Genomic DNA, 14113 nt, shown 5'->3' with positions numbered 1-14113 from the left:
ACCGTGTGGTAAGAAGAAGACGATGGTGTAAAACCCCCCCACACCCCAGCTTCAGCAACCACCATTCACGCGCACGGACGTGGCAGATGTAAGTAAGAGATTGTCAATGAACTCAATTCTCTCCATCTCATAGTGTGGGTAGTAAGTTAGAGTAGACAGGATAGTTGTCCGCTGTCTGTGAAGTTCGGCGTCATAGTTCTCTGTCCAGAACCAGCTCCCGGCACCACTTTGTCTGAAAACAGAAGCCACCCCTCTTTCCCGAAGAGCGTTCCTTCCCGACTTCTGTGTGTCCAAACTATTAGTACTTAGACAGGATGAAGCTCCCCCCGCGAGGAAAATGTGGGGGATTGTTCACCCTTGCTCCAACCGATCAGATAGGCCAGGTAATCTTTCGCTGGTTCGTCGAGCCCCGCGACTTGCGAGGCGGTGGAAAAGTATTCTTCCGAGAACAGCGGCGCTTCCGATAGAGCGCACCGTTTGATATGGTGCCTGAAGACCTTAATCAGGTATCCCGCCGTCTCCTCCCATGGTGTCAACATCTCCTCCGACTGCTCCTTGATCTTGCATCGGAACGCTTCTGCACTCTTGCATGACGCCCCGTATCGTCAGCCAATCCCCATCTGTGAGCTGCACGTGTTGCGTATGGTGGTGTATGTGGTGTAGGGAACCGTAGCGGGGTAAAAGCGGGGAAAAGGGAAAGTAAGCACTTACGTCGTGATCGGCGCGGGCGGAACCATGCTGCTGCGCGTATTCTAGTTGCGCTTCGTAAACATATTCCAGATTGTTGAGCAGGATAAATATCACGAGGAACACGTCGAACCACGATTCCGCCGAGTGGCATTTCAGGACTTCCCAGAGCTCCTTGAGCATGTTCTTCATCGTTTCTCGCATCCACTTGATCGCTACCGTGTCCAATTGATAGTCCAGCATCGGCGGAATAGGTATGTTCCCGTGGTCATGCGCGCTATCGTCTCCGACGAGCGGAGTTATGTTTAGAGTATGCTCGCCCCTGAGTGATCCTGTGATACGGTTAGTAAATCGCGGATGTCACCTGAAAGCGAACGCGTTTCTTACGGGACGCTGCTATGAAGTGACTTCCAGCCCAAATTTGTAGCGCGGCCTTCAATAGAGGTTCTCGATCCTGTTCGCCTCATCATATTTTTTTTAGAGACAGTACAATGAGGAAGAAGTAGCAACAGGACAGTGAGTACCTGGCGTGCAGTCGCGATCTTGAACGTCTCGACCATCACCCTCGGCATATCAACCGCCTCCGCTATGGCGGCCCGATGGTATTCATCGACCATATCCGGCATCTGTCGTCGGAGAACACTCAAGTTTGCAGCACAAAAGGTCGGAATTCGCAGGATCTGGTGGTCTTCACGGCCCCACTTCCTAGTGACGATGTCTGTTTCCTCCTGCTTGAACTCCCGACATGGAATTGTAAACCGAGGGCCTCGGCCGTTGCGGTATATGCATTGGACCTGTAGGTGGACTTGACTGGTTGACCGCCACACCATTTTCTCCCGCAATGGTTTGGTCCATGCTGCGGATTCTATCGATGGTTGATTAGCTTTCGTTGAGAAGTTGTAACTCGGATGATGATGGTTTTTCCTACTGGTTCTGAAGAATCTACACCCGTTCAAATCAAGCTGAAAGCAGGGCATTGACGGAATAACACTGAATTCCAAACCGGCGCATTTGGAAGAGCTCGTACAATTGCTACAAGGGAGTTGGAGATCGCACTGTGGAGGCAGGTGAGAATCGTTTCATCGATGGCTGGGGGATGGTGTAGTACCTTTCTCTTGGACATCCTACACCTAAAGCAAGCCCCCCGAGCCCTGACTGCTGCCACTTCCTTGCGTCTTTCGGGCTGAAACGGTGCACGAGGATTCCCGGAATTTCTTCCCTCGATGGAGTCGAACATTACCTGCCCCTCTTTGTACTTTGGGAGAGGTTTCTTGTGAACTCGGCCCCCGATCACCCTGGGGAACGTTGGTTGTCTTCTGCGCCGCGAAACCAGTGTGGCTTTGGTTTCGGCCTCTGGGGATTCCGAGGGCGGGATGAACCTAGAGATCTCCACGGATTCTGGCTCGGCCATGAAGCTGACCCCCGGTGATGGCGTAAGAGGGGACGGTAAGGTATTTCCACTCGAAAGGTTGGAGGCGGATAGCGGCATGAGTGTTACAGTTGTGTTGCAGTCCTGATAACACGCGGCCTCCATGTTCGTGTTATTCCAGGCGTCGTTTGATGGATCTCCCCCATGGAAAGGCATCATATCCAGCGCAAACCCGGAGAACCCCATCGGTACCTGGAAGTTCATGAGACCGAGCGCATGAAGTGGTGTCCATGGGTCTTCGTCCGTTCGATTGTTGTTGCTACACGAGACCGAGTACTCATCGCCCGCACCTTCGAGCAGATACCCAGAAAACTGCTGTGACTGTTGCCATGAGAATTCGTTTGGATCGGAATTGACTAAATTCGGGTGCTGTGCGAAGTTTTGGAAATCGTCGAAACCGAGATCGATATCCAAGGGTACTGGTGAGTCGACTATGTGGCGCGGCCACTGCTGTTCAAGGGAAACTGCAGGATATTGTCCCTGAGAAGGACAGTGGAAGAAGCCGTCTGTCAAGGTAGTACTGCTCGCGGGGGAACCTTGTGGAGGAGGAGTTGGATCCATGGTTGAGGTACAGCCGCTAGTTTTGCTTTGGAAGTGGTTGGATCTGCGGATAATGCCGCCTTGACCCGAGACCCTATATATCACTGTAGTACATGGCGTAAGTACCATCTGATCAAATCGTGCGGCAGCGAAAGATGAAACGTACGGGGCATACTGGGAAACCGTGAAAGTAAGTTATTGCTTTTCGTTGTCGTGAAGCACAACTGCCACTCCTAGAAACAACGACGCCTCGAGAGGTACCCTAGACTCTAGAGCAGAACATCAGCCGGTTCCATCTCTGGTATCCGAGGGCGGGTACTCACCGCTTTCCAGTTTCAGCGGTGTCAAGCCGGGAGGACTATCGAGAACAGATCGAGATGGAGATAAATGGGCGTTGAATCTTCGGTCCACGTCGCATCTGATTATCTCGTTTATGACAGCCTGGCGAGAGAGAGGTGGAGTGCAAACGAGTCGATCAAGGCGATATCCTGCATGAATATTTTAAGTTTTCCCCCCCTTCAACTGTTGCGGGCTTAGGCAGCGATATGGCTGGGTGGAGGCCAGTTCGAGCAGTCCTGGAGGCTTGACCCGCCACTTCATGCGGAATCTGCGTGCGTGCCCTTAATGCGCACGGCGGGCTCCTCGGCGGTTAAATGGGTGTAGAAGGGTGCGTCCGGGACGAATGGTGTGTACGAAAGCACCTGCTGACTTCGCGGCAGCCAACGACATACGTGGAGGTGTGAAGATGTGCAGGATCGTATCATGCGGCAGTGAGTGGTGCATGCATAATAAAAAGTCCGCCATAGCCACCATGCTAGTCAATGCATACTCCTACCGTTCGGCACAACGCGATTGCCCCGGTTTCAGGCCAAGCCTACAGACCAATAAACAAAACCATTTTGTTTCTGGCAACCGTCATTGTTTCCCTCCCGCTTCCATCATCACCGTTCGAAGCGCTGGCATCACCCAGTTACACTAGATGACCTCTTCCCCATCGCCAGAATTAGACCATAAGACTCAATTTTTCAGGCGTTAAGCTGGCCCCTCCAAAATCCACATCTTGCTGGATATAGCCCGGGGGATCGATCGGAAACGTAAAAATGCTACTGGATGAGGCGGCCTCTTTTTGAACTCCGAAACGTCTTGGGGCATGTTTTTGCTGATCCAATGATTGACGAGTTCTTGCGTGAGTGTTTTTGGGCCCATATCACAGTTTCTCACGTCGGAAACGCTTTACCCGCGCACACTGCCGTGAGGTGTGGATCGAAGCGCTAAATGCTCCGACGTACATAAAGACGTACAAGCAGTCAGATAATACTATTCTGGGCGGGGCCACCTCCAGAAGAAATGGTTTTTGCTGTGATATTCTTCAGACTGTAGTTGTTTCAGTTCTTTTTTCGAGACCAACCTTTGCCGTATGTACTGGTGAGCCGCCAGTAAGTACTACTTCTCTGGTATTTTACCGTTACGATTGCTCTGACCTGATGTACCTGATAGTGGCAGATTGGCCCCATACCAAGTGGCGAGGTTCATCCGAGCAGTAGGCTCCAATATCTCGGCGACCACTCGTTCAGCCACCGAACATTACACGACACAATTCTCCGCGGTGAACAAATCTGGTAATCCGTGAACTGAATTTGAATATAGAGTTTGAGGCTACGATCCGAGTTTCGGCCCGGTTGAACTGGTGTCCAGTGACTTGACAGTTCGCAGCCTTGCCACCTAGTTGATATATTCGTCACCGTCGGACTGGTGGACAGATCTTCCGGAATCTCCGATTGAACTTTTTGCTTCGGAAGCAATTGCGGGAATGAGACAATCGCGAGGTCTGCCTTGGCCTGAGGAGGAGCTCCACGTTGGTTTGCCAGCTGTCTCAACCATAGAAACGGATTGCGGTGTGAGCTGCGGCTTTCACCACAAGAATAGTTCATCCAATGTTGAACACTTGTCAGAAACCCACGATCAATGGACTATACGGATGTGATATCACGATTGCGGATGATCTAGGTAGTTGAAGCAGCTGATAACCAGCCCCTTTGTCAGCTCTCGAAAGTTCCATGCAAGAGCTTCACTGGAAGGGAAGTATGCTCCGGAAGTGTTCACACGGAGCAGTTCCATGCCAACAGGTTTAACAATGGTACCTTGTAAGTGCCACTCGATGCCGGCTGCGCCATATTGCGCAGGGCGAAAAATCAAACAAACTGGATATCACAGCGCTATGACCAAGCTATCAAGTGAGCCTGTTCAAGCTGTCAAGCTATCCCGCTCTCCTAGGCATATCCCAAGCGTGTGCCGGAGGTGTCCGCATAATGCATGAGTTTCCATGCATATATATTACCTGAAGAAGCGCCTGCCACCGGTGTTGAAACAAGAGGGCCACGAAACGAGCAAACACCACGCATGAATCCGAGCAACGGGAATCGAAACCTTCACAAATATTTTGGCAATCACATCATCCCCCTTTTCTTTTCTTACAAGCCGCGGTCTAGATTGCCAGCAAACCGACCTACGTACTGGGCAATCTTTTGCCAACCAGCACCTTGTTTTCTTTCTCGTCGGTTCGAACTGCCATCACTCCCGTACGCGGGCAGACGTGTTCAATCTTGCCACCAGGCAGAGCTATTACTGCAGGACTAACTTCTTTCTGTCAGTAGAATTCAGCCCCCCGCCCGTGGTTATGTGCCACAGCACAGGCGTGGGGCAGTACTGCACTCTCTCTCCGCCACTCTGATCCGTTAGTGACAGATCTGCAGGCTGCGGAACCAGCGGAATAAAACCTTCTCAACAGATAGAAGGATCACACCGTCGCACGAGCCGATCGCCTCCGTGTCAATCCGATGTTGTTGTTGTCTCGGGGTGCAAATATAGCGCTCGATCTTGAAGGGAGAGAGGGAGCGCAGGGCAGACTCTGCGGATAGTTGGTTCTAACAACAGCTATCATCTATGGACCTAGTGTGAGGGCCGAGTATAGTCAGAACTTGAGAGCCGGAATTCACTCGAGTACAGTTTTGTTTTGTTTCTTCATTGCATTCGGTTGGTTTCGGCCATCACGGCTAATTACACTCTGCTCCTGCCTCTCCCGTACCTCGAATGGTACAGCACTTTCGAGCACCGTCAGCAAAGGAACCCACCTCACAAACCAAACAAAAGCAAACAAATAAAAAGAGACAGACTTCCCATTATATTTGCGCTCCCACTCCGAGGACGGCTAGGAAACGGCGTTCGCCGCGCTGTCTTTCTACCCCGCTATTCAGTGAGGTCGGCCTGCCAATATCCATGTCTCCCAGGCTTGAAGGCTCGTATAGTTTTGCTGCATTTTTCCTTCAGATATCTGCAGCTGGCTTTTCTTCATCCTCCTGCACCTCATCGCCTCCGCTCACAGGATGGCCTGCGTCATCCCCCATCTCGTGCAATTCCTCGAGATGTTCTGCCGGGGATCTTCCTGCATCCGATTACACCGTCAGTATTACTTTTCCACCTTCCACTCCTCTTCGGGTATAGTGAAATCAGCGCGTGGCCCGTCTCGAGCTAGTAGAAGTTCCTCGTGGCGATCGACTTCTTGCGATGGCCAGCACCGACCCGTCCCGCTGCTTCATTCTCAAGTGACAGGTATTAGTACATGGCGCTTGTTGCACGCCGCTTGTTGCACGCCGCCTCATCCCACTTCCCCGCCGTGAAGCCACTTCTCTTGCGAAATTTCATTCTCAAGTGGCACCGGGACATACACGACTCGATCCATGCTAACTACCGTACTGCCCACACCTCCGCGCTGCGCCTTTGCTGCCGTATCTTTGCCCTTCGTTGCCAACAACAACCCCTTCGCGTCTCGAATCCCCATGGATATTCGGACGTTGCCGCCGAGAGTCAAGGCAAATCTTCCTCCGTCAATATATCTGTTGTCAGCGATCGTTCTAGCCTTGGTCATCCTGGCATGTCATCTTTCGTATGTACTGTACAGCTCAGAGTATCTTTGTTTTGTGGCGGCAGCGGCGGCGGAATGGTGGTGGTGGTGGGGTGTGCTACTGACGAGGTAGCCGCGCGCTGCCGTCAACCGTGTCCGCCACGACGCTCGTAGTGGTTGTGAACGGAAACCCCGTCTCATGTCTGACAGAAAGTGGCACAAGTATGTACCGGCCACAGCAGCGCAACCCATTTCTTCACTGCAGCGGGTGGTGATCGTGGCTTTGAGATGGCATGGTGCTGCATCGCCTGAAGGTACATAAATATCCGACGTGGAAGTTGAGTTGGTAGCAGACCGAGGAGAATGTTTGCGAAACGAGAGCGACACCTGCATGCGATCGATCATGCACCCGGGCGGAGCAGCTGGACTTGGCACAAAGGAGGATATGACATGAAGATCAGTTCCGCTGGATATGATGACGGTTGTTATCCTCGAGCTCCCACGTAACACACTTTCAAAATAAAGTCTACGGTAAGATACATGGAGTGAACAGCTTGAAAATCTCTACCTCCCGGGCTGCCTCTATGTACGGCCATCTCAACAAAGAAGAACTAACAACAGGCAGAACAAACGTATATACATACCGAAAGCAAATAACCAGGCGTGAGTGCCATTTCACTCCAACCTCTATTTGTGGTCCCTAAGTTTAGCCCCGGCCAGCTCATGCACGACTCCGTGGTATGGGTTTCCATCCAACTCCTCCCGCGTGTAGTCCGCATCCTTCTCCGGAATCGTTGCAGTTGGATCGTGTTGTGCTGGAACCGGTGGTCGGTTGGGAGGATACATGGGTGGTGCTGTCCCGCCGGTATGGTGAGGAGTAACCGTTGTGGATGGCGGTGGTGGTGGTGCTCCACCGACCTGGACATGACCATGATATTGCTGTGCTCCTCCTACTTGGCCATGGCCGTGATATTGCTGTGCTCCGCCGACTTGGCCCTGACCGTGATAAGGCTGTGGAGGGGGGACCTGAGAGGTGGGAAAGACAGCCGCGCCAGCCTTCTTCTTTCCGGACTTGTAAGCAAACCACAATGCGAATGCCAGCAAGATGATGAGGGCGATGGCGCCCCCTGCGATGCCAGCCATGGTCGAAGTCTTTATTCCTCCACCACCAGCTCCACCAGCGGCAGCAGTGCTCGTGCTAGCTCCACCGACTATCGTGTTTGTCGCACCAGGCGTAACATTGATCTTCCCGACTCCGGTGGTGGCGGTTGCTGCGGCGCCAGTAGCGGTCCTGAGCGTCTGGCTGCCGCCGGATCCGGGAGCGCTGGTTGCGCCGGCAAATGGGCTCGTCTACCGCAACACGTGTTAGTGTTACTGCAAGCATTCCGTGGGACAACAACAACGACAACAACGTACAACAGTTGCCAAGAGACTTGAAGCGACATTAAGCGGGGCCTCGCCACAAGCCTCACCTCCGGTTCTCCCTTGACTTCCCGGCTCTCCGAAGTAGCCCAGCTGGCCTGTTCCGTCAATACATTGGTTAGCAATCAAGGACACAATGCGAAGGGACTGGGCTGACCTTTGGGACAGCAAAAGTGCTCGACGAGAGTATCGGGCATCGGCCAGCCGGTGCGCGTGTACGTGAATAGCTCCCAGTCCGGATCGGCACAGTTCGGGGATGTCCGCACCAAGTTAGAACAATCATCGTCTGTGTCTGTTAGAACTTTCGCTGGTCGGTGCACCGAAGAGGAGTACTCCACCAGTTGGACAACAATCAGTGGTATCCGCGGCGCACACGGTGTCCTTTGGGCAGCAGTAATGAGTTCCGAGAGCGCCGCTCACGCCACAATCTGTGAGCTCCGTAGGACATGTTTGTGCCCGTAGGGGTGCTGCGCCAACGAACGTGGCACGGTTTCGGAGGTTGTTGGCGCTCACTCGGCGATCTTGTGGCATGCGTCGGACAACTGGTACAGAGCTGGCCGCGGAGAGTTGGAGGAGGAGGGCAAAGCTGACGGAGAAGGAGGCGGAGAGCACCATTTCTGCGAGTGAGAGATCGTGAGGCGAGTGAAGTGAATATCGTTCTGGCGGTGCTCCGTGCCATTCAAGGGACGAGCGGGCGGACTTTATCAGTGCCACTCTTTGGCGGCCACAAAGATCTCGGTTATCAACCCATCAGGTACGGCTGAGAAAGACATCTGTGGGCTCTTCAGCTTGCAGGCTTGGTTCGCTTCTACGACGGGCTGTGATACGAGGGTCGTCCGAACGGCAGCCCTGCGCGTCTTCCATTGGCTGTGTGTGACTGTTGTGTCACCCATTACGGTAGTACTCAAGTCGGCCAGCGTGGCACCAACAAAATCTCAGGGGGAGGTAGGTGCAATGCGTGTAACCAAAGGCTGTCCCATGAACCAAGCCTGAGAACCCCAGCACGATCCGATTGGAGGCAGCATCAGCCGAGATGCGGGCATGGGAAAGTGGCTGCTCAGCATTCGTCTCAACTGGGCGCAACTCTGGTGCTGTCTTTGGGGGCGGCCGCAAATAGGGATACACCACACCCGAGTAAGGCAGCGGAAACGAGAAATACACCACCTACCGTGGCCTAGCAGTCCTGCCTCTCGCTTGATCATTAGAGATTAAACCTAAATACGACCCGCGCATTCGCCTGGATTCCCGATAGACTGGGAGTGAGTCTTAGTATGGGCATCTAGAGTATAACGAAGCTGGAGTCTAGGCTCGACAACTTGTCACCGCAGGAAGCAAGTGGCAAAATCGTTCATGTATGTAGAGTAGATACCTTATGAACGCCTTCCGTGAACCTCCCGCACTCCAACATAGAGCATATATACAGCTTCGTTGTTGAGCGACACCTGCCACGGCCATCCCCTACTGTCTCTACTTCTCCCCGTGGCCCCCCACGGCTCAGAGAGAGTTTCGGGGGGGAAGTCGAGCAATGTCAGGGCAATTAGACGAACCTCTAAACTAATGTCTGTAGTCATGATCCACCCTTAAATCGAACGGCAACCTTATATAATAGGCCAAGCTGCGAGACGTCATTGTGAGGAGTCTGAGGCTCCCTAGGGCACGAGCCAAGGCTTGAGGGCACGTGGGGCTGCCGAGTGAGAGAGATGATGATGATGACGAACCGTCGGGAGAATGAAAAGGGAACGGGAGAGATAGAGAAGCACGTGGAGAAGACTTGAAGAAAGGAAAACGTGAGGAGAGGTTGTATGCAATTAAGTTGTCTGGCAAACAAGAAGAAGGAGATAATGATGATGATGGTAGTAAGACGCCAAGCCGTCCTGCCTTCTAGCCGAGGCTCTACCTTTGCCTCACACGAGGCGTACGTTGTGCTGACAGAGGTGGGTCACGTGCCGTCTCCCGTCGCAGTCATTGCGGCCGCCACTAACTGGGGCTCAACTAGTGGCTAGGGCAGCACGAGCCACGAACGCGAATATCTCCGTCGCTTCTAGGTATCAAGTGGCCACTCCGGATGGAGCAAGATTTCATTCAATACATAAAGCCTACCAAGCATCCCGTCACGCGGCATCGCGACGGGCTTGAACAGAGCTTAGAGAAACCATTCATTCCACCTCACCCCCAAAAATTATCCGCCCAAACGACATCTTCATTCCTTACATAAAACTCCTATTCCCAGCTATCATCCGGCCTCTTGTTTCGCCCTCTTCAACCGATCTTGGACTATGCCTCGACGTTGGCACACCTGAATTCCAGTAGCTATAATACCCGTGTTCTCGCTAACGGCAGCCAAGGGAAACAGCGACAAATCGTACTTGTCGTCGGTCTCACTCCTCGATGGCAGCAATCTTTTTGAGCAGTCGCTTCACTATACCTGCATGCTGCGGGCCCTTTTGAGTGGCTATAGATATTCAATGCTGTGAGACCTAGGCTAGTCTTGGCCTCTATGTCGGCATTCAGATCGAGCAGTATCTGCAATGTATCTTCGAGTCCGTACGCGGCAGCCTCGTGAAGTGATGTCCAGTTGTCTATCGTCGTAGCCTTTACGTTGGCATCCCGGTCGAGCAGAAGCTGCACTGTAGCCGTGTGTCCGTCCCAAGCCACTAAGTGAAGCGGCCTCCAATCCGCCTCCGCCTGCTCGGCCTCGATGTCGGCGCCCTGGTTGAGTAGCGTTATTCAATGCAGGCAACAACCCAGCCCAATCAAAGCCAGCCCACAGCCCGGCGCGTGTAGCCCAGCTCAACTGATAGCCCACCAGCCCCAGCCCAGCCCATGGGCTTTTCGGGCTGTTGCCTGCACTGGCGCTATTCATGCTGCCCTTTCGAAGCCGTTGGAATTGCCCCACAATGAGCCCCTCTTCGGCCACACAGCCACCAGTATATCTTTCGCTCTGGCTGTACATGTCGCCATTGTTCAGCTCGGAAATATTTACTGGAAGGCAGACGATCGATAAGTTTGGAATCTGGGCCATTCTCAGCCCACTGAGCTGGCTCGACCTAGAATCCGACGTTCGGATGCTCCTAAGAGAGCCGATTGCTGAATTTCCGGCTGCCTGTTTATTCACTCCATTCTCAACCGGAGTCTGCTCATGCTCGGTTGAGATAACTTTTAACCGTACTGATACGGAAAAATGCGTATTTTTTACCCCCCCCCCGCCTTCACTATACAGTATGTAGAGTATGTGCATACGGACCCGGCACATCCCTTCCCCGGCACATCCCTTCCCCGGCTCTGTTCCGCTCGTAAAGTGTAAGTATTATAGTATACCGGTACTCTACTAAGGGCGGGAGCCTCGCGAACCCCCGGCGTAGCCTATCGATCCCGCAGTATTCCACCACCGTCACCACCACCCAACATGCCACCCGAGTTCCACCACCGATTCCACCCTCGGCTATGGGGCACCCACTCGCGCGAAGCCGCTCTCCTCCCGGCCGGCGGAGACGCGTGAAACCAGTCCAACCCCTCGGCGGGATCACGGACTGGCACTCGCCTGACCTGGATTCGGACTCGGACTCGGACTCGAAGCGTCGAGTGTGCATCATACATTAGGTGCTATTTATGTAATCTCCGCCGGTGTATTCTCTCCGGCACACCTACCACCACGCACCCGCGACGAAGCCGGTCGGTATGTACCGGTATTTCTCTCGGGTCGTTCCTCTGTTCCTCTGTTCCCCCGAAACTTGATTCGAAGCGGATCGTTCGCGGCAGTACGCAAGGTAAGTGGTCAATCGCAGCCTGTATGGAATGCATAGCTGCTACATTTGCAGTAATCACGGAGTAGAGCAACGGGTCGGTACGGTCCAGCCTGAGGGTCGAAGCGTGCAGCATGATTAGTCACTCGCTGGAACTGGGACCCGCCGTAATGCAACTTGCTCTTTCGGTTCGGCCCACAGAATCGACGGGATCGTGCAGCTCGGCTAACTGCTAGGTAGTCTACTCTGGGTGTGTTCTTGCTTTCTTTCTGCTTGCGGATCTCCGCCCCGGTCGGGATCGAGCGAGGATCGGGAGGTCGTCCTTATTCGGAATGCCGGCAAAGAGCGGATCTGTAGGAGTACTCAAGTACTTTTTGATCGCTGGGAAGAGATGCAATGATCAAAATATGCGGGGACGATAGCCTACATACCGGGACCTGTGGAAACCTTTGTCTCCTCATGGTGTAGCACTCGTTTGGATGCATCGCCCCCGGTTCGGCATGAGTTGCAGCCTCCTACGTTTGTATTTTATGGATCAGGAAAGCGCTTGCTGTTGCTTGCTATCTGTTCAGATACCGTGTCCCACGGCAGGGCGCCGAAATTTTTACCTTACACACCGAGTCTTGGTTGAGATCCGTCGGTTGAGATCCGTCGACGTGCAAACTAGTATACCGCAAGGCTGAAAAGCAGCCACACCCAACCGCATTTGTGTCTGATGCCTGAGTGAGGCCTAGTGATGGTGTGTGCATACCTCTTCTGTTCTCACGCTCGCAGGTTTGAGACTGGTTTCGCACAAGAGCCTCACCGTTTTTTCAACCGCCCCATGTATAAATTCAGCCTTTCTCTCTTCTCCCTCCCACACATCTGCAAGATCGACAGCCTTTCTCTCCTCTCCCAGCCACACCTCTGAGAAATCGACAGCCTTTCAGAAATCTCCTCTCCTAACCACACCTGAGAAATCTCCACCCTTTCCCAACCGCTTCAACAACCTCTGCGAAATCTCCACCCTTTCCCTCGTCTGCTCAACTACCTCTGTAAGTTCGACACCCTTTCTCTCGTCTCCCAACCACACCCCCAACGCAATCCTTCACACCCTATCACGCTTGCACTAGGCTGTTCATAACAGCTAGCTTCACTGTGTCGTGCCTTCCTTCTCACCACTTACCTTTCCTCTCTCCTCACCTTCTCCCCTCCACACCTCTTCTCCCTTCCACTTCTACTCACATTCCGCCCTCCACTTCTGCTCACCTACACACAACCAATTTCCCTATATAAAGCTTCTTCACCTCCACACCTTCTTTCCTCCACACCATCTTCTCTCCACGCCTCTTCTCCCCTCCACGTCGACTGACATCCTCCCCTCCAGCCTTGCTCACCTACGCGCAACCAATTCCCTCCCACCGAGCTTCTTCACCTGCTGGTTACATTTGATTACATTGGTCGAGTGATCAACGATTGGATCGGGAGAGATTAAGTTGCCGACGCTAATGGACGATATGTCTTGGCATCAAAGACTTTTGCCCTTAACCTGTGCCCTCAACCCACAGTCCCTCCCCGCCCCTCCAACCCTCACGGAAATGGACTCGACATCGTCATCGCACGACGGCATCGTGGCGCTCACCAACCACCAAGAAATTACAGACTCGTCTCCGAACAGTAAGCGATCCTACCCTCACCTTCCGTTCTCTCTCTCCGTTACCGAGTTCTCGAGTTCTCAGTTGACACCGCGCAGCAGCAGCAGCAGTAGCAGCGAACGAAGTCAATCCCGACGTGACGGTTGTCTCGGCTGTCGACGCGAACCTATCATCGATTGTAGCGTTCAACAGGAACTACAACTCCGACACGAACGGCACTGCCTCTCCCATCCCGAATCAGTGGGGAAAGCGACCGGCGGAAACGAGCGACGAAGATGCCCACAGTGATAAGCGTCTCCGCTTCAACGACGAGAATGGTCACCATCTCGACCCCGATATGTCACTCCTCGAGGTGGAAGTACAGAATCAGATCCGCGCACACATGGAACACAACCCGTTTCAGAACGAAGAAGACGCCCTTCAGGACGATGGCGACCAGGATCAGGAATTCGAGGACGAGGAGCCGGATGAAGACCAGCTTAATGCGCTGGCCTCCGAGCTCAATAACCAATCTTATTTCAATGCAGAGCAGAACGCATACCAAATTTGGGACGCGAACCAAACACTGAAGATACACAGTTTGCCGATTTTGGATAATCTCGTAGGTCCCCTACGATTCTTGTGTGGTGTCAATGGAGCTAATTGAAAACGTGATCAGTCGAGTCAGATACTACAGACACTCGGAAAGGGCCCGTACACCGAAACTTTGAATATCGTTACGCAGCCGGACTCGGATCAAGGCCAAGCTTATAACACG

General features: G+C 53.2%; 3 protein-coding genes across 3 annotated transcripts; all 3 read right to left on the bottom strand.

The window, feature by feature from the left end:
- Positions 1–109: 109 nt before the first annotated feature.
- On the bottom strand, positions 110–3067 carry BZA05DRAFT_127519 (uncharacterized protein). The gene is made up of 9 exons (XM_051478754.1): positions 2980–3067; positions 2823–2925; positions 1796–2760; positions 1616–1742; positions 1212–1552; positions 1075–1141; positions 712–1019; positions 356–584; positions 110–282 (listed from the first exon to the last, which is right to left on the bottom strand). The coding sequence occupies exons 2-9, from the start codon at positions 2827–2829 to the stop codon at positions 191–193; spliced, it is 2136 nt and encodes a 711-aa protein (XP_051337423.1). The 5' UTR covers positions 2830–2925; positions 2980–3067; the 3' UTR covers positions 110–190.
- Positions 3068–7034: 3967 nt separating this feature from the next.
- On the bottom strand, positions 7035–8809 carry BZA05DRAFT_475827 (uncharacterized protein). Its single transcript, XM_051488215.1, has 5 exons — positions 8330–8809; positions 8137–8265; positions 7974–8077; positions 7202–7907; positions 7035–7139 (listed from the first exon to the last, which is right to left on the bottom strand). Exons 1-4 carry the CDS (start codon positions 8592–8594, stop codon positions 7245–7247), a joined length of 1161 nt encoding a protein of 386 aa, XP_051337422.1. The 5' UTR covers positions 8595–8809; the 3' UTR covers positions 7035–7139; positions 7202–7244.
- A 1548-nt stretch (positions 8810–10357) lies between these two features.
- On the bottom strand, positions 10358–10832 carry BZA05DRAFT_457717 (uncharacterized protein; the record flags this gene model as incomplete). Its single annotated transcript, XM_051487583.1, has 3 exons — positions 10748–10832; positions 10457–10688; positions 10358–10398 (listed from the first exon to the last, which is right to left on the bottom strand). The coding sequence occupies exons 1-3, from the start codon at positions 10802–10804 to the stop codon at positions 10358–10360; spliced, it is 330 nt and encodes a 109-aa protein (XP_051337421.1). The 5' UTR covers positions 10805–10832.
- Between the last annotated feature and the right edge of the window lie 3281 nt (positions 10833–14113).

This window comes from Tricharina praecox (assembly GCF_024521635.1).
Source record: "Tricharina praecox strain CBS 144465 chromosome Unknown BZA05scaffold_21, whole genome shotgun sequence".
Lineage (NCBI taxonomy): Eukaryota > Fungi > Ascomycota > Pezizomycetes > Pezizales > Pyronemataceae > Tricharina > Tricharina praecox.
Note: the sequence above shows the minus strand (reverse complement) of the source record. Positions and strands in the feature narration are given on the sequence as shown.

Bases quoted from the DNA above. Each gene is read 5' to 3' on its own strand.
- BZA05DRAFT_127519 (XM_051478754.1), bottom strand. The intron at 1,743-1,795 runs GTACTACACCAT...CTGCCTCCACAG, and splicing joins GTAGGATGTCCAAGAGAAAG to TGCGATCTCCAACTCCCTTG. The intron at 585-711 runs GTAAGTGCTTAC...GCGTCATGCAAG, and splicing joins CCGCCCGCGCCGATCACGAC to AGTGCAGAAGCGTTCCGATG.
- BZA05DRAFT_475827 (XM_051488215.1), bottom strand. From the start codon at position 8,594: ATGGTGCTCTCCGCCTCCTTCTCCGTCAGCTTTGCCCTCCTCCTCCAA. The intron at 8,078-8,136 runs GTCAGCCCAGTC...TTGACGGAACAG, and splicing joins GCACTTTTGCTGTCCCAAAG to GCCAGCTGGGCTACTTCGGA. The intron at 7,908-7,973 runs GTACGTTGTTGT...GTGTTGCGGTAG, and splicing joins CAAGTCTCTTGGCAACTGTT to ACGAGCCCATTTGCCGGCGC.